At 38.0% G+C, this 17,368-nt stretch overlaps 1 protein-coding gene across 5 annotated transcripts in view; it reads left to right on the plus strand.

Annotated features, from left to right (window-relative positions):
• The window catches only part of LOC136766650 (sodium/potassium-transporting ATPase subunit beta-1-interacting protein 3), a 124,827-nt gene that overhangs the window by 71,161 nt on the left and 36,298 nt on the right, over nt 1-17,368 (plus strand). For all 5 annotated transcript variants that reach the window (XM_066720323.1, XM_066720293.1, XM_066720313.1 and 2 more), the window contains exon 4: nt 11,802-11,999. In XM_066720323.1, the coding sequence (XP_066576420.1) occupies nt 11,802-11,999 (198 nt within the window). The remainder of the gene's footprint in view (nt 1-11,801; nt 12,000-17,368) is intronic.

Genomic DNA, 17,368 nt, shown 5'->3' on the forward strand with positions numbered 1-17,368 from the left:
TCAAATACGTTTTACCTCACTGTACTCAACCAAACCAGTCCGATTTAACATCAATATATTGCTGATTGAGTTGATATTTGCTAGGAATGAATCCTTTCCTTCTCAGCAGTAAGATTATCCCATGTGTGATGACAACAGCACAAAATATATGGCTGTAACTGACTAGCGATTTATATTCTGTCATATAACTCCCGGTTATTTTCATTGTTACTCTCCTAATAAATGTATAATTCATACCACAGTTTGTCCATTAAATAGTATAGTGTTATCATGTAAATGGTTCATTATGCACCTCACATAGTTATTAATGTTTCCATTTCACTGGATTACAGTGGTCAGGATAGATTTTTTTGAACCACGTCATGGTTGTGAGTCAATATTGATGAGTATTGGCAGATTGAATGCATAGTGGTTACTGTCATGGTTGTTTTCAATCATCACATTTTTCTCCCCCAGTCGCCGTCCCTGAATTATGAAGTATAGATAATTGTTTCTCACATTCTGGAAACATTGAAAGGTTTTTGCTAGTCCATGTCTGTTTGCAGGACATCCAGTGTAATTCTCCCTCAGTCTCATCAGATCCATTGTTCAAGATTCGCTTGGCATGATTGGAAACATAAGGACATCATAAAGGCCGCAAACAGCAGGGTGGCATTCAGCTCATGTTGCTCATTCGGTAGCGAGCATCTAATTGATCTGCCGTTTTGTATACATTTTGTAAACTCTTTCACTTTGCCACAAAGCACCACTGTGCTGAAATCCCATTTTTAACTCTGCTACTTAATTGTATTTACGCGTATACCAGCCTTCATTATTAGTGTGTCATTTTCTAGTTTAAAAAGAATAGTCATTAAACCATTATTAAAGGGAATTAGCAGCCACATTTGAAAAATGCGGAAAGAGATGTCACCTCAAAATGTAGTAGTTAACTAATCGGACTGGGAATCTCCTCTTAAAATGGTGGAATGCTTTCAATAGTCTGTGAAATTGGATTTCGTAACAGCACCAGTTAGCCCTCGTGACTGGCCTAATTGATCTTGCATTTGGGAGATAAATAGACATCTCTATGGTCAGGTGAGATTGTCTGAAACTCCATTTAGAGCAGTTTACAGACCTCAAGACTGAAATCTCTCTCTAACTAATACAAAAAGATGGAGTGCCAGCACAACCATAGTTTTTCTTCTAAGTTTTGTCACTCTACGGTTATGACAATGCATTTTATTTGTTTGTTTCCAATCTCATTAGTGTAAATGATGCTTTCCAGCATGTCATCTCTGGCAATTGCTTTAGTTTTTCTTGCCGATATGCTCCTGGGGAAACAAATGTCATTTTTGAGCCAGAGTACCTAATGTCCTGTAGTGCTATATTATACCCATGGCACTGCTTAGGATATTACCTTTTGAGTTCGTTTTCATGGCTCCAATGGAGCATGCAGCCAACACAGCAACTGGAAAAGAGCCCTCTTTTGTCAATGCCAGAACTGATTACCAGTGTTAGTGTCGCAGCCAATGAACATTGAAACTGAGGAATTGATTATAGTAACAAATGACAAGCACTGGCAGTTCAACGAAATTCAGAAAGAATTACAAGCCAGGAAAGCCTACCGCATGTTAATAATTGTCTGTCTGTTGCCCGATATAAACTCAAAAAATCTTCAGGAAGAGAACTTGCATATAAAATGTGGGTCATTGATTGTTTTTTGAACTTGCACATTTAGTAAAATACTGAAATGTATTTTAAGACTTATAAACAAACCAAATGGCCCAAACTTAGATTTTAACCTATACATCATGTGAAAATTCTAATTAAGCACCAAGGAACAACAACCCTTGTGTAGCCAGAGACAGAATCAAGAGGGAGACCCTAACTGTATTTTATGTTTCTTTAAATATTTGATGTAAGTTCCCCTGGGTAAGGGTATCAGATAAGAAATAATAATAATTTACAACTTCTGGACAGCACAGATTTCAGGAAAAACAACATTAATTGGACCCAGCTGCCAATCACAAAATTATAATACATGAGGGCAGCTTTTAACTTGGCAGAGGTAACGTCCTTCAACTTGTTACAGACATAATATGAAGTACTGTTCTTTAAATTTGTGGTGGGTGCTTAGGTGAAAGTTTTGATTTTGTTCCAGAGCAATTATAAATTGTATTTATAACATTCAAAACTTAAATACATTAGTCCCCTCTAAATAAAAACAAGAAGTATACAAGAAAAGTAAAACAAATTATTCCTTGATCTGAATATTAGGCATCAGTTAAGCACAGGGCTAATGGACTTGAGTTGAACACGTATTATGTAATAATTATACCCTTTCCTTTCTTACTCTGTCTAAAAATCAGCTTAGTTGCACTTTAGTGTTTGATGAAAATGTAGTGTCGTCTTATAAATTGTTGAACTTCGGAACTTTGAAGTATGTGAAATGAAAATTTGATTAATGTTACTGGAAATTAAACTGATTCAAAGGCTTGCAAGTCTGAAGCCCTTTGTGGACACAGTACTGTTGAAACAGTTGCACTGTAGAGATGTTTTGAAAAATGCATAACCCAAGTCTAGTGTTCTCTTCTTCCTCTGATGTGTTTTTAAGTGCATATTAAGGTGCATGTGTATGGTACATAAGGTGCAATGTTATGCAAGAGGTAAGAGTTACTGTTTATCACAATGGAAAAGACTGTAGTACAGTTTTGTAGCTCACGTTTTAGTTGATAATTGTAAGGACTTGGAGTTGTCCACCAGAACCCACTTCAAAATAATGGTCTTTTATGCCTGGTTCCTATCAAAAGAGTAAGTCTAGTATTCTTTTAATCATCAATGTCTGGAACATCGGCGTCAAACAGGTCTCCGAAGTATGTACGCTACATCAAACTTATAGAAGGTGAAATGAAGAAATGCAAGCAATACAGCCACATGATCAGGATTAAAGGTTATGTCCGTAAATAGCAATGGACAACCTGGTTTCTCGTTCATTTCTTTTGGCTTACTTTTCCCTGGAGGATATAAGTGAATCTTGCTCTGTCAGAAGGTGAGGAAAGATTACAATTTCTGTCATTGCTTTTAAAAACACAAACAAAACATAAGCAACCACTCGCCATGCAAAGTGTCATTTGCACATTAGACTTCACAGCTTGGTTTATTAATGCTGTGCCTACTAGTCTCCTTCACATAGTCCGTTCTGACTTTTGTGGATCTCAGGGAACACAGGGCGCCATCTTCGGAGTGATTTCACAGATTGCACTGGGAAAACTGTGTTTGTCAAATAAAGAGGGGCAGTCTATTGACCCAAAGAACAGATCTGTTTACAGAAAGTGTGATTAACACCAAGCAGAGACTACAGAGAGAGCACGTTGACTTTCTCAAGGAAGTCATTTAATAAACAACTTCTCCCCAGGCAAACCTAATGGATTTTACTTCCCATTTGAAAGTAATTTTGACTGACCTTGACTGCCAGTTTTGTCCTATACTTTTCTGCTGGCTTTAAATTAAAATAGGCACTGGTGTGTCTTGAGATAAAAGCATATTTTATTATACATTTATTCATATCTTGTATAAACCATACCTACTTTTTGGACATTGACATAATACACTGTCTGTTATGACTTGTGTAAGGAGAAACAACAGACAGGAACAATGCTGAGCCTCGTCGTGTTTTTAATACATGCTGGAATGCATTCTTCTATTGGACCACCCTGCTTTGTGCTCTTCTGGAAACTGAAACCCTACCCTAACAGGAAAACATTTCCTTACACAAGAGATGCTCTGCTTGTATGATAAGAGGCCTGAGAATCTTGTTATCTTAAAAACATTAAAACATAATAAGTCAATTCTGCCAGGATGAGCAATTTTCTTGAAAATGATACGACTATGGGTCTACAAAGCTTATGCAGCTACGGAATATAAAATAACAGATCAGCAGCAGTTTACTTGTACCCTTCTAAAGCATCCAGTGAACGGCTCCCAAAGGGCTTCCCATTCATCCTCCATCTAAGACAATAATCATATACTCATACTTGTATTCATCCGTACCTGAGATGTAGTAGAATCCTCCCATCACAGCACCAAACGGTTGATTATAAGCCCATCTCGAAAACAGAATGGAATTAGAAACCAACTCTATCCAAAACTAATTAAGTTCAAGATAATTAACAAATAATGAAGTCATCTAAATGTTATAACCTTGGTTGAATTTTTGTCTAACGACTTTGTAATGTTGTTTTTGATAGGATCTAAACTGGTCTTATCTACAATATGGCCGTTTATCTTCCAACCAGTTCTCAGTGCTGTTCAGTACTTATTTTGTGGTGGATGAAGTTTTATTGTATAAACCATTCATTAGAGTGTAAAGTCTAACTGAATTTCCTCTTTAATATACCATACAGTATGTGTGGAACACATCTCTGAATAATAACCCCAAGACATACCAAACATTTAAAATAATGACATATATACATTTGAATTGAATTGGGCAACAATCTCCGGCTTTGGATGTCCTTATTACACAGCTCTTCTGAGTGCCAGTTTTTCTGGCATTGAATCTTGGTTTTTGCATCAATGAACAGATTTTTTTTTCTTCCTGAAGTGAGTGACTCACTGTGTGAACAGGAAGGCTTAATAGACACGCTTCACAGCGATGGAGGCAATCTTTTTGTTACTGCTATCTCCCCGCTAGATTGAGCAGCCTTGCCATTTCAATCGCCATATAGTTGATATTAATTTGTTTAGTGTAAAACATGTCAAGGTGAAAGAATGCAAAAATTACCCCAAAAAAGTGGCACCTGGCCTTGCATAACCATTCTGTTTTCGAATGTTAAATCTCGCTTTTGGTACCTCTTGCTGGGAACAAAATGTTAAAATAAACAGAGATTTTGTGGGGTTGTGTAGAGGAGGAACGGGTTTCTGCTCCTGGGAAGTGTGGTGGCAGGTTCCCCGCTGCCTCCTTCCACTTCATCAATTACCGCCGCCCAGCTCCCTGCTCCGCCATCTGTTTGAGAGCCGGGAGAGTCTCGGCGTGATGGATGGGGGGACCTCTGATCCTGCCGAGTGTTTGGATACCACTCTGATTCACTGCGTTAACAAACAGATGCACAAAGAAAGACAGCCTCTTCCCCCCGGTGACAGGCCTGCCAGGAACAAGTTGGAGATGACTTCTGTAGGCGGCAGGAAGCAAACTGCTCTCAAAAAGGTTCGCAAGCATACTGGACAGTTCTGCAATGCTGCAGGGCACATAAACCCACGAGCGTCCAGCATACTCTACATGTCATGTACTTTTTGTATGTCACATATGAGAAAACATTTTAATAATACATATAACTGTATTTCATTGTGATTTTCCCCAAACATGAATTCAGTAATCAGTCAAAACACCTTTATACAAGAAGGCACATTTATTGGAGTCATTTCTCTAAGATCTGAGAATCTTCCAAATAATCAGTCAAAAAAACTGAAGCAGTAGTTGATTTATTTTTACGTTTCCAATACCGGATATGGATCTTTTTTTGGAGGGTAAATTATTCCCGTAGTGAAGATAAAATAGTTTCTCTCTCTCTCTCTCTCTGTTTTAATAACTGAGTGTGCTCCTCAAACGTTTCAGTAGCAAAGCGAATGTTGCAAATCAGCAGGGAGAGAACTTGATGCAACTGTAGGGGTATTTCCCTCCTCCTGCTGGTTATCAGTGCGGGTAGATTTAGTATCTGTGGGATGTCTGACTCTATGTAACTGATGTTGTTTTATTTTATGGGTCTGTGCTGCTACTTATTCATTATTCATTTAATTCCAAATTGAGCACAAGGGAACATTTAAGTTGACTGAGATTTTAACCAATAGCATATCGTAATGCATTAACCGTGCTTTGATATAGAGAGGCTTTAGATGAGCAGTAAACTAAGGACATGTGACTAATATATGTCATTACACTTAGTTTATTTGGAGAAAAACATGCAAATTCTAACTTGTATATATTTGAGAAAAATAATGAATGCCACATAAATGCAGACTATGCTGTGCTTTTTTAAACTTATTATCATCTGTCTAGAGAGCTTCTATGTTTTGTATTCATTCCTGTGGCATAAATGAAGGTCTTTAAATATTTATTCTCTCCTTTCACATTTTTTTAAGGCTTCTCAATTAAATGATGCTGTTAGAGCTATGTCCATATTTTATATTTTGTAACCCAATAAAATGTAACAATTATATGTGTATTGAAAAAAACTAATGCGGTTTACTGTATAAGTCCTGTGTACTAATTTGAATTACCTTTCTCTTTTGTGCTGCAAACTAACCATCCTTCAAAAGACCTGAGTTTTTATATAGTTTCTATAGTTTTTAATGACGAATACACATTTAATAAATCATATGTTGGGATATTTTTTGTCTGTTTCCTGTTTCATGACATTGAATGTGTAAATCCCTGGGTATGAAACAATTAAAAAGAGGTTGTAGACACTTCCCTAGTAAAATTGGTGGTTTAATTGGTAGTAAATAGGACCTGTTTTTCTACAGACAGCATTCACTGAAGACCTGAACCTTCAACCACTTTTATGACAAATTAGACTGTGTTTTTATGACCAGAAACCCTGTTCAAGCATGGCCTTGTTTAATGAGGATAGTTAAGTGATACTGCCATAGCCATTCTAAAGAAAATGCTTATTGTTAAATTCCTTCACCCATTTCCTTCTGGTTCTTATGGCCCCATTTGTTTTCATTTTCTTGGCAATTTACTGACTGCATTAAACATTTCCTTTACAAATCCCAACCAGCCATGTAAAGACAAAGCAGGATGTTAATATAAAGGAATTTAATTTACGTTAAGATAGGGAAACCACACACACACACACAAACCAACCCAGCTTTTTTAGTAGATTGGAAAGGTGATACAAAAAGTCAAGTGTGTAAGAAACAAGGGCATGCAATTTAGCCAATGACAGGTTTTGACATTATAAAACAAAGAAAATGTCAGTGAACCTGAATATGGTCAGATTTTTTCAGATTGTTTCCCCACAAAACGAATTTCTTATCTTTTTCCTACTTAACTGCCATGTGTTTCATTCAATAAATAATATTACTTCAAAACTGAAACTAAATTGAAAAAGAAATGTGTTGTTACTGCTTTCAGTTGTTAATTTGTATTTAATGCACTTTTTAAACAAGAAACGATAAATTAAGATATGTGTAAGGAATGGGTAGATCTTTTGTCGTCCTAAAGGTATTATAAAAGTCAATGTATTAGATCATCAGGTAATATTATCAGGTAATATAAATTTATCCTGACAGAAGAGTCATCAGAAAGAGACATTTTATGTTTTTATTATTTTTGTGTGAAGCTACTTGAGTGTTCCTTTTCTTTTTAATATGAGAAGAAATGCACTTAATGACATTTGAATTAACTTCCACTTATAGTTTTCTATCACCTCTTAAAAGCAAAATAAAAATGGCCTCTGACAGTACTTCTATTAATTTCTGCCTATACACATAATTGTTATAAGGGGGGGAAAACAATTATTACAAGGGAAAGGCCAGCAAAGTGGCTTGCACGTTATATGACATCTGCATGCCTGTGTCAGGTTTTTACAGCCGATCAGTTGACCTCGCCGGTCTTGCAATAATATATGTCACGAGAATTTGCTCATTAATGAAAAGTCTCTTGATGTGAAGGAAATGCATTATTTTGCTGCTATCATATCTGTTTGGTATTAAGGGCACAACCTCTCCATATTTCTAATGGATTTGCATTTTTTTCATAGAATTTACAACAAGTGTGGGCTATAGGTAAATGCAGTAAAGACTCATATTACAGGCACAACAGAATACATATATATATAATTTTGTTGTTGTTGTTGTTGGTGCTCAGTTTGCTATTGTATCTCTGGGTGATGTAAAACCAGTCTCTGTGAGCGAGGAAAGTGAAGTGGAAACACACTAATTCCTTCACTTTAATAAGCATTGGGCTCCCGTGGTTTCTCAAGGAGAGCACACATAAATGTTGTACTAATTGAACATTTCTTTTAGATGAATGGATATTACCTAGCCTGCCCCCTCTCCTGCAGATACAATCAATTACCATACTCATTGTCAGTTTTATTGGAAAAGGTTACCTTCTTCTTTCTTTGCCTCTTCAGTATTAATTATCATGTCAGGAAAGCTATTACTGCATGAATACATGATTACAGAATCAGTTTTTCTTAAGTTTACTAAACCTATAATAATTAAGCAATAAGACGAAAGGCCGTGTCTAAGAAATTCTTATACATATTGAGAGGGTGTGAAGAGGTGATTGGCTACAGAGTAATGTATTTTGTAATCAAGTACATTTTTAAAACACCATTATATGGCAGGATTGTCAAAAAGCAGGCATTTCAATCAGTTCCAGTGTAAATATGTGGTACAGACAACCCCAGCATTATAAAAAGTAATGTATTTACCCTTAATCAAACAATGTGGTAATGTGTGTTTATACAGTGGCTATAGAAAGTCTACAACACCTTGAACGTTTGGTGTCCATTAATAACCAAGTGATCCAAGGATCCTATCCAGTCTGTTTTTGAATGTTCCCAAATTGTCGGCTTCAACCACATCGCTGGGGAGTTTGTTCCAGGTTGTAACAACTCGAAGCAGAACTCCCACCCCAAATTCATCTTTCTTGCAGGTTTTCCTCAAAGACTTTTCCGTACTTTGCTCCATCCATTTTCCCTTCTATCCTGACAAGTGCCCCAGTCCCTGCTGATGATAAACATCCCCATAACATTGATACTGCCACCATCATGCTGTTGGCAGCATCAGTGTTATGGGGATGTTTCTCATATAGTCAATGCTCTAGTTGAAATGTGGACTGTATGGTAGGCAACAGTGACAGGGACTCCCAATGGGGAAGTGTGCAGTTAGCCAGAGGGTTAGGTAGTGCTTGAAGTTGCTCAGACTTTTTCAGCTTGCCATCCAACAGTTACTTCTGTAGCTTTCTTGATGTCTATGAGCCTTCAGTCCTATGAGCTGCCTCAGTCCTTGCTATGATGCTTTAGCTGTGATGTTGGCACTGTGGACATTTCAGAGGTCACATACCTCTGTCTTCAGCTCCCCTGTGTTAGTGTGAGGGTCATAGGAGAGAGTCGAGTTTTACTAATTCTAAAATCTGAATTAGGATTCTTAAAACAACAGAAATTGTGTTTTTATCATATTTGTTCCTGATAAAGTGTATTTTTTATTAAATGCTGTACTGGTATGGCATTTTATTTTATCAGAAGTAGAAGGGCAGTGTTAATGTATTAATCTGTATTGTTTTTATATAGCTTTTTGTCTGTTTCGGATTTGTGTCAATTGCTCTGATTGGGAGTAACCAAGGAGAAGTACAAGGCTTGAAGAGGACTCCTAGCATAGTTTCATTTTTAATTATTGTGCATTTTATATTTAATTTAACAGTCATAGAGTATTCTGGTATTGTGCAAAGATCATCCACTTGAAATCTATTTGCTGCTGCTAAAATAGTAATAATGTGATGAACCAAGAATTTGAACAATCACTAGATATTACCAAAGGCAGATGTATTTGCATAGATGTACTGTGTAATGTAACACCTCATTGGCTAACTGGTCATTAAATATTATAAATAAGGCCATTAATATTTCTGATGCATGAAACAGTTTAACTTGTAATGCAGCATTACTGTTTTTACTTAAACTACTTGACAGAACACAACAATTCTAATAAGAATAGCACAGAAGGGTTCAAATGGCCAAATGTTTAAATAGCCACTCATCCATTCCTGTTCAGCTGCTTTTGCCTTCATACCTACAATCTCTCTGAGGGGTTGATGTTATTGGAACTTGGCTCTTACCATCAATGCCTCTAGAGCAAATAAATAAAATTGTAGAACTGCTTCTGTGGTCAGTAATTCCTGGTTTTCCTCTAGACCAGAGAGGAGCAGAGGCTCATATAAATTACAGAGTGACATTTGTGGCAGTGTCCCGTGAATAGAGTGCCCCTGCCAGAGATGTCAGAGCGTGGCATATGTGAAAGTAGAGAGAATGGCAGCTCGACAAAAGCTATTATCTCCAGAGCCATCATGCCAGGGCCCGAACGTGAACATCTGACTATATTGAACCCATCAATCATACCAAGTGCTTCTGCAGCTTCCACTGCCCTTTGGACCTTTGCTCCAGTAGCAACTTTGACATTTCTACCAGAGCGTCTCAACAGAAGGTGTCAGCTTGAAAATAATAATGGCTTCAAACAAACCAAAGGCCTGAGGGTCACTTTAGAACAGTCTTTTCTATATTTTTATTAGTGTGAAATGACGGTATTCAAGGAAGCATCATTCTATAGAACTTGACTATTGACAAAAAGTGTGTTGAGAGAATTGGAATTGAGAATTGAGAATTGAGTCTGTGAGGCAATGTTGGAGAGATTGAGCCTGTAAAAAGTAGAGATGTTCTGCCTCCAGGGCAGTGTGAAGCTCATGCAGGTTTCCATTAAGATCTGTGATATTTAATTGTCATTTAATGGAAATGAATGACTCTTTCTGGTTAAACATTCAGATCTAATAGCAGCATGTTGCTAATGGCAAACTAATTAGAACTGCATAATGTAGGCTGGACTGAATACTTTCCCTGCACAAACTCAGTGATTTTTTTTATTTTTTTTTCTCAGGATGTTATTAGAAAATGATGCGTGGCGACCAGTAGGAAGGGTAGGGTAGGGTGGAGTCGGGTGGTGGGGTTGGGGAGGAATGTGGCCAGGAAGTCATCTTTTTTTTTGGTGAAAGTTTATAATTGTTTGCAGAACTGGTACTTAGTCTAAATGACCATAGAATAACTATGTGCATAGCACTATATTATTTTGGAATTGAACCTCATATGGTCTCGTCCTTAGTTATTTCTGTGAAATAATAATAAGTAATTGAAAATGAATGTTTCTACCTCATAACTTCGGTCGATGAAAATGAAAGGGTCAATTTGGAAATCGAGGAAACCATGAATATTAGATCATTTTATAGTTAATGAATGTTTACCTTTGATATGTTTATATTTCACAGCTGTGTTTATGGTTTATTGGTCAGTTCTGTGTTTCAATCAATTGTACCTCTCTTTAGATCAAATACATTTTATATATAGTATATATTTGTTTTTGTTTTTTACCATTAAATATAAGTATTCATTATGAGCTCTCTGAGCTCTCATTTGCTACAAAAGGGCTACACAGTTATTACCAGTAAACGAATATAATACTATTCTGTGGTCAAAGCATGTTGTTATCCTGTTTGTATTGAACAATTAATGTGATATCAAAGTAAAATATGTGCTGCTGAATTAAACAAAAAATATTTCCTCTCGGAGTCCTGGGCCATTTCATGATGGTAGCTCAGAACAATGCCTTAAATGTCTTTCAGTGCTCTACAGCCATTGTAATTTTCTCTATTCTTCCTCTGTGACTAAATTGCTGATAAGAAATCGGAATTAATTCTCCGGGGATGTGGAAATGTTTTAGGTTATTTACACTTCCTTAAAATGGGTATTTCTCTTTTCTGGTGCTATCATCAATAATTGCCATTTTTCTTCGTTTTGACTAAGCCTTTTGTGAAGACTGAATATGATATGTTATTTAGTCTTAATGTAATATCCATTTAGTAATTGGACAATGGTAACTTGTAACTTTATCTCCGCTTTTACAGGGTCTAATATCAGCAACTGCCTTCAATTCTTTTTAACATTATTTTGGTAGGGGAAAGTGTGGGTAAAGAAAACAATGTACATACGCTGTTGTAAAAGTCTGTATGTTGAGTAAGTGACCTATTTTCCCTCCTACATTGACAGGACACTGATTTCATGACCTTTAATATCTCCATGCATCGCTCCTGGTGGAGGGAGCACGGGCCGGGGTGTGTGCGCAGGGAAGTGCAGCCCCCGGCCAGCCGGAGCCTAGATGACCACTCCTACATCTCGGTCACTGGGTGCATGGTGGAGTTCCAGTATCTGGAGGTCATTCACAGTTCCTTCCAAATACTACTGGCTGTGAGTACCTCTCCTCCACATATACTCTTTATTAAATTAGTTTTTTACTTGCATTTTAACATTTTAACCTTGGTTACCTGGACTACAAATCAAAATCAATATCATCTTCCCCTGAGTAGTAATTGTAGTACAATCCCTTGTTTAGAAAAAGGATATTTAAAGAAGAACCTTATTACAGTCCAACCTGTAGGTACCTGGCAAAGCTCCCAGTGTACGTTTTGGATAAAGCAGAATTTGATGTTCCAGTCTGAATACAAATGTCACAGGGAGAGCACAGATGAGAAAAAACAAAACAAAAAAAACACTGTGGTGTGCTTTTCCCTCTACATGCATAACTCAACTGCTTTGTCGCAATTTCCTTTAAGGGGGAAAATGGCTTTACAATGGTTGAAACTAGAAGCATTCCCAGACAAGACTAATTCAGCAATTTTCTTGGTAGATGGCTTGCAGGTAGCTCTTGCTTTATAATAATGGAATGCAGCGACAGCTCTTTACAAAACTAATTGAATAAAGAAACAAAATCGATATGTAGTTGAAAATTCAAAGCCTTACTTAAGCTGGAGGGCAATTGATTCTTTATGCATGGTTGACATGTTCATCGGCAGGACCCTGCAAGTCAAGTAACATCTCACTTAAATTTAGCAGGTTGGAAATGTCCACATACAGGTGTGTGGACACATTCCTGTGCACACATCTGGCTCTCACTAGTTATATACCTAGTATACCTACCTTCCAGGGTGAGAGAGTGGCAGTTTCTGTGTTTTATAGCACTTGTAGTGATGTCTGAAAGTCAGTGTGGATATCAACGAATAAGGCCCTGACAGTGACAGGCGACAAACACCTTCCAGTGCATGACTGATTGAACCATTAGGTTTAATATTTTGCTGTGCAGTATTGACTGTAGGTACAAAACATATCTTTATATTTGTCATTTATAATCACAGACATTTCATTTGTGGTATAATGTGGTTTAATGTGCATGTTGTTAGCCTTACAATTTCACTTATTTGAATTTATATTATATATTTTTCATGTGTATTTGTGTTTTTCATTTTCCCCTTATTGCTAAATATAACTTATTTATCCATGATAGCTTTTTCTGAATGCTGTTTCAGCCTCGAGAAAACAAAATATTCCAGATAGATTAACTGAGTTAAGATTGGAAATGTTGAAACTTTTGACTCCCTTTCTAGAAATCAATGGAATGCCAGTTGAAGGTTTACATACCACCTGTCTCATCTCAGATATAAATATTACGTTATATTACTATATACATACACCGATCAGCCATAACATTATGACCACCTGCCTGATATTGTGTAGGTCCCAAAACAGCCCTGACCCGTCGAGGCATGGACTCCACTAGACCTCTGAAGGTGTTCTGTGGTATCTGGCACCAAGACGTTAGCAGCAGATCCTTTCAGTCCTGTAAGTTGCGAGGTGGGGCCTCCATGGATCGGACTTGTTTGTCCAGCACATCCCACAGATGCTCGATTGGATTGAGATCTGGGGAATTTGGAGGCCAAGTCAACACCTTGAACTTGTGATTCATCAGACCAGGCCACCTTCTTCCATTGCTCCGTGGTCCAGTTCTGATGCTCATATGCCCATTGTAGGCGCTTTTGGCAGTGGACAGGGGTCAGCATGGGCACCCTGACTGGTCTGCGGCTACGCAGCCCCATATGCAACAAACTGCCATGCACTGTGTGTTCCGACACCTTTCTATCAGAACCAGCATTAACTTTTTCAGCAATTTGAGCTACAGTAGCTTGTCTGTTGGATCGGACCACACGGACCAGCCTTCGCTCCCCACGTGCATCAATGAGCCTTGGCCGCCCATGACCCTGTCGCCGGTTCACTGCTTTTCCTTCCTTGGACCACTTTTGATAGGTACTGACCACTGCAGACCGGGAACACCCCACAAGAGCTGCAGTTTTGGAGATGCTCTGATCCAGTGGTCTAGCCATCACAATTTGGCCCTTGTCAAAGTCGCTCAGATCCTTACTCTTGCCCATTTTTCCTGCTTCTAACACATCAACTTTGAGGACAAAATGTTCACTTGCTGCCTAATATATCCCACCCACTGACAGGTGCTATGATAATGAGATTATCAGGTTATTCACTTCACCTGTCAGTGCTCATAATGTTATGGCTAATCGGTGTATGTCTAAGAACAACATTTTGCCAATTTTACAGTAAGTGTTACTGTATTATTGTTTATAAAACAAGTCACACTGAAACAATGTCTTGTATTGCCTCGGTCTGAACAGAAATGTGAGTTTCAGTGTTTTAAAATAGCTTTGTACAATCAAGCACATGCATACAAATATAGCACAAAGGCAGAGAACCAAGCAACATGCCACATGGGACCCCAAGAGCAACTGTGCCCATTCCATGTAGGAAGCTATTATTGCCAATAGCAACAGAATGCATGTCTCACAACAAAATTATTAAAATCTGACAAGAGCAGTACCTGTTACAGGAATTTAATTCCCCTGGCCCATCATTCAGCTTTTGTTTTGAAATTGTCTATCAAGTAGGAAAAGTAACACAAAGATTTAAAAAAACAAAGATAAGTGATTTGTTTTATTCATAAGCTTTATATTACTATGCACATTTATGTCTAAAAACACATACAGATTAAATACAATTTGCATATGCTTACAGTGAGGGAAAAAAGTATTTGATCCCCTGATGATTTTGTACGTTTGCCCACTGACAAAGAAATGATCAGTCTATAATTTTAATGGTAGGTGTATTTTAACAGTGAGAGACAGAATAACAACAGAAAAATCCAGAAAAACGCATTTCAAAAAAGTTATAAATTGATTTGCATGTTAATGAGGGAAATAAGTATTTGACCCCTTCGACTTAGTACTTGGTGGCAAAACCCTTGTTGGCAATCACAGAGGTCAGATGTTTCTTGTAGTTGGCCACCAGGTTTGCACACATCTCAGGAGGGATTTTGTCCCACTCCTCTTTGGAGATCCTCTCCAAGTCATTAAGGTTTCAAGGCTGACGTTTGGCAACTCGAACCTTCAGCTCCCTCCACAGATTTTCTATGGGATTAAGGTCTGGAGACTGGCTAGGCCACTCCAGGACCTTAATGTGCTTCTTCTTGAGCCACTCCTTTGTTGCCTTGGCTGTGTGTCTTGGGTCATTGTCATGCTGGAATACCCATCCACGACCCATTTTCAATGCCCTGGCTGAGGGAAGGAGGTTCTCACCCAAGATTTGACGGTACATGGCCCCATCCATCGTCCCTTTGATGTGGTGCAGTTGTCCTGTCCCCTTAGCAGAAAAACACCCCCAAAGCATAATGTTTCCACCTCCATGTTTGACGGTGGGGATGGTGTTCTTGGGGTCATTCCTCCTCCTCCAAACACGGCGAGTTGAGTTGATGCCAAAGAGCTCGATTTTGGTCTCATCTGACCACAACACTTTCACCCAGTTCTCCTCTGAATCATTCAGATGTTCATTGGCAAACTTCAGACGGGCCTGTACATGTGCTTTCTTGACCTTGCGGGCGCTGCAGGATTTCAGTCCTTCATGGCGTAGTGTGTTACCAATTGTTTTCTTGGTGACTATGGTCCCAGCTGCCTTGAGATCATTAACAAGATCTTCCCGTGTAGGTCTGGGCTGATTCCTCACCATTCTCATGATCATTGAAACTCCACGAGGTGAGATCTTGCATGGAGCCCCAGACCAAGGGAGACTGACAGTTATTTTCTGTTTCTTCCATTTGCGAATAATCCCACCAATTGTTGTCACCTTCTCACCAAGCTGCTTGGCGATGGTCTTGTAGCCCATTCCAGCCTTGTGTAGGTCTACAGTCTTGTCCCTGATATCCTTGGACAGCTCTTTGGTCTTGGCCATGGTGGAGAGTTTGGAATCATATTGATCGATTGCTTCTGTGGACAGGTGTCTTTTATACAGGTAATGAGCTGAGATTAGGAGCACTCTCTTAAAGGGAGTGCTCCTAATCTCAGCTCATTACCTGTATAAAAGATCCAGAAATCTTGCTGATTGATAGGGGATCAAATACTTATTTCCCTCATTAACATGCAAATCAATTTATAACTTTTTTGAACTGCGTTTTTCTGGATTTTTTTGTTGTTATTCTGTCTCTCACTGTTAAAATACACCTACCATTAAAATTATAGACTGATCATTTCTTTGTCAGTGGGCAAACGTACAAAATCAGCAGGGGATCAAATACTTTTTTCCCTCACTGTATATGTATCGATTGTCTGGCTGTAGCATTAATGTCTTCCAAAGTGTATTTGCTTTTGTGAACACATCACTGAATAAGACTACTGTTTGGTTGTTTTAAAATGTGTATTATTTATGATTTATTTAAAGGAGGATTGAGCTTTTTTGGTTTGCAGTACATTATTTCAGACAATACGTTGCCAGGGATGCTTGCATTATACAGTGGGTTTAACCTTTCTACCTCCGCAGTAAGGCCATTTAATTAAAATGATATCTGCACATTTTTGCAATAACAAGGCAACCGGAGATACTCAATCATCATGATGCCTTCATGAGATTAAAAAAGTTAGCTTTTAGTGAGGTCAGTGAACTATATTTTATATTTTGACACAATTTAATACATTTTACACAGTTTTGTGTCATTTTGTATTGTATAGTAAGTTATATATTAAACACTGATCTTAGATCAATATATATTGCTAAGGTATATATGGTGGCGTTATTGCCATTGCTCTGCAGTTTGGGAAATACATTGATAGTGTTATATCAAGCTTATCACAGCAAAGGAAAGAGGCAAGTTTAAAGCAAAATTCAGCTTTATTAAAGAAAAACAGTGGACAGGTTGAAAAATAAAAATGGGTTCTGCTGTTCCTTTAATATACGGGACAAGATTGACAGAGCGCCTCTTAGACCAATCAATAGCACATCAAGGGTTTGATTGACAGTCTGGGGTCAGCACCAAGTCATGCACTTTGATCGGCTGACCAGTGTCTCAGTCATCCAGTAAAACAGTAACGAGGGTTTTTAATAAATAACAGGCAGACACACAGGACTGCTTTGATTGTATGGGGTTCTTCATTAAACAGGATGAGGGCAGCAGATGACATCATCAGAGGCTTAATGGCCTTGTCAAATGGCAAATTATAATTTGCCATCCACAACTGCCAAGAATGTGATATTGAATACAATAAAATAAAACGTGTGAGATCTGGATCCTCCGTCTGACATCTGACTGAGCCGCTCTAGTTATACAGACATGGTTCATCCAGTGAACTGAATCGTGTCAGCTAAACCCAGAGTACAAATTTAGACGGCACCTTGACATGTATTGCTGATGCTTCGTAAGAAAGTATTAAGTGTTTCCACAATGTGAGTGA

This window comes from Amia ocellicauda, chromosome 2 (genome assembly GCF_036373705.1).
Source record: "Amia ocellicauda isolate fAmiCal2 chromosome 2, fAmiCal2.hap1, whole genome shotgun sequence".
Lineage (NCBI taxonomy): Eukaryota > Metazoa > Chordata > Actinopteri > Amiiformes > Amiidae > Amia > Amia ocellicauda.